Source organism: Plectropomus leopardus, unplaced genomic scaffold, assembly GCF_008729295.1.
Source record: "Plectropomus leopardus isolate mb unplaced genomic scaffold, YSFRI_Pleo_2.0 unplaced_scaffold13198, whole genome shotgun sequence".
Lineage (NCBI taxonomy): Eukaryota > Metazoa > Chordata > Actinopteri > Perciformes > Serranidae > Plectropomus > Plectropomus leopardus.
Window position 1 is genome coordinate 1 of NW_024614056.1, and position 2,123 is coordinate 2,123.

Below are 2,123 nucleotides of genomic sequence, written 5' to 3' on the forward strand. Positions count from 1 at the left end.
TGAGTCCAAGTGAATGTTTGTGTCAAATTTGAAGAACTTCCCTCAAGGTGTTCTTGAGATATTGCATTTACAAGAATGGGATGAATGCAAGATGACAGTGACCTTGACCTATGACCACCAAAATCTAATCAGTTCATCCTTGAGTCCAATTGAAAGCTTGTGCCATATGTAAAGACATTTTTTTCAAGGTGTCCGAGGAAATTGTGCTCACAAGAATGAGAGGGATAAAAGATAACAGTGACCTTGACCTCAGACTGTAAGCAGCACGCATCCAAGAGGAAACTACCAAAATATTCTAGACCGTTTATAAACAGTAAGCGAGCATTCCTGCATAGTGTACCTTCAGATCAACCAAGCAATGAGATATCAGGTCGTACCTCTTCATGATCTGTTTGCCAATCGGTGTGGAGCCAGTGAAGCCCAGCTTGCGGATGTCTGGGTGCTCGGACAAACGCTGTCCCACCATGCCACCTAGAGGAGAGAACAGGATCAGGGAGGTGGATTAAGTGGGATTAAGGCCATTAAGAAAGAATGGGGAAGAATTTCAAAACTTTAACAGTTAGTGTCCTCAGTTCCCACATGTTTACTGGGTGATGTAACAGAGTGGTAAACATCCCTGTCCCAACTTTATTGGAACATGTTGCAGGCATCAAACTCAAAATTAGTGTGTATGTATTTTAAAAAAAACAATAAAATTGATCAATCAGAAAGAAACTCCAAGACACTTTCTTTTCAAAAAGTTAAAATGCCTTTATTACTACGGCATGGTCATGATGGACCTTAAAAACACTATGCATTTCGGCATACAAGCCTTTGTCAGGGATTAAGAACAGATCCCAAGACACCAAAGGCATTTTAACATTTTAAAAGAGTGCCTTGGCATTTTCTTTCTGATTGTTCAAATCCTAGCAAATTCCTACCCAAAGAGCACCTCGGACAGCAACAAACTGACTTTTGAGTCCAGAAAGTGCTCCTTTTCTTGTATTTTTAATAAAATTGATCAGTTAGAAAAACAAATACCTTGTCTTTGTATTGTATTCAATTGTTTTTTAAACTGCAATCCAATGTTTTCGTCATCCAAGAATGAAAAGTGCTATTGATGTGTTTGTATTTGTGTTGTTATTACCTGAGCCTGGCACAATGTTGATGACTCCTTTCGGAATGCCAGCTTTCACTGACAGCTCAGCAAACTTCAGCGCCGTCAGCGGAGTGACCTGTTAATATTGGGAGATACTTTATGACACCCCACTGACACTAGCTCCATTCATTTCAACTATAATTTTAATTAGCTCTAGAATTCAGCTTATGAAATTACAATATTTTATTTAGTACTAATATTTGAGTGTATGGTGTGCTCACCTGTGCGGGTTTAAGGACGAGCGTGTTCCCAGCTGCGAGGCAGGCGGCGCTCTTCCACGCCAGCATCATGAGAGGGTAGTTCCATGGGATGATGATGGCACACACACTGACACAGAAAGAAAACACACAGCTCTGCCCTCAGTAAAACACACTTACTGAAGGGGAAAAGGGGAATGTATTTATTGGACAAAGCAACTTATTAAATATTCATATGGGCAAGCATATGGGATCAGATTTTTCAATGCTAATACTCAAATACAGGAAGCATTTATCCAGAGCTTTTACCCCAGTGGTTCCTTCTTAGTGAAGGTCAGGTTGCGATTGGGCCTGGCTTGGTTGATGGGAATCGTCTTGCCCTGTAAAAAAAAAAAAAAAAAGAAAAAGAAAACGTGAGAGACGGTAACCTTTTGATATAAATTTGTTGTTTCTAAACATGGACCCCATTTACTCCCTGAGGAATGTTTGCCTTTTTTAGAATTCTCCATTCATCATGGAAGCATGCACGGAAGGCAAAGTTTTCTTCATGATTTCCAGGTAACATGCACTGAGTCACCGTACAAATGGTCTCTGTGCATGTGACGTGTTCCTTTAAGTTACCTGGATCTTGTCACACCAGCCGGCGAAGTATCTGAAGGTCTGAATGGACATGCCGACGTGTGTCTTGAGGGCCAACGTGTACACAGCACCTGAGTCAATGGACTCGATGGTGGCCAGCTCCTCCTGGTGCTCCTCCATCAAGTCTGCAAGCCTGGAGGGAGGAGGGA

The 2,123-nt window shown here is 41.5% G+C and overlaps 1 protein-coding gene across 1 annotated transcript; it reads right to left on the reverse strand.

The window, feature by feature from the left end:
- Positions 1-340: 340 nt before the first annotated feature.
- LOC121963903 (mitochondrial 10-formyltetrahydrofolate dehydrogenase-like) lies at positions 341-2,103 on the reverse strand (the record flags this gene model as incomplete). The annotated part of the gene is made up of 5 exons (XM_042514138.1): positions 1,957-2,103; positions 1,645-1,715; positions 1,360-1,465; positions 1,127-1,214; positions 341-471 (listed from the first exon to the last, which is right to left on the reverse strand). Coding segments are annotated over exons 1-5 (534 nt in total), but the record flags the coding sequence as incomplete, so codon positions are not given.
- Positions 2,104-2,123: the final 20 nt, after the last annotated feature.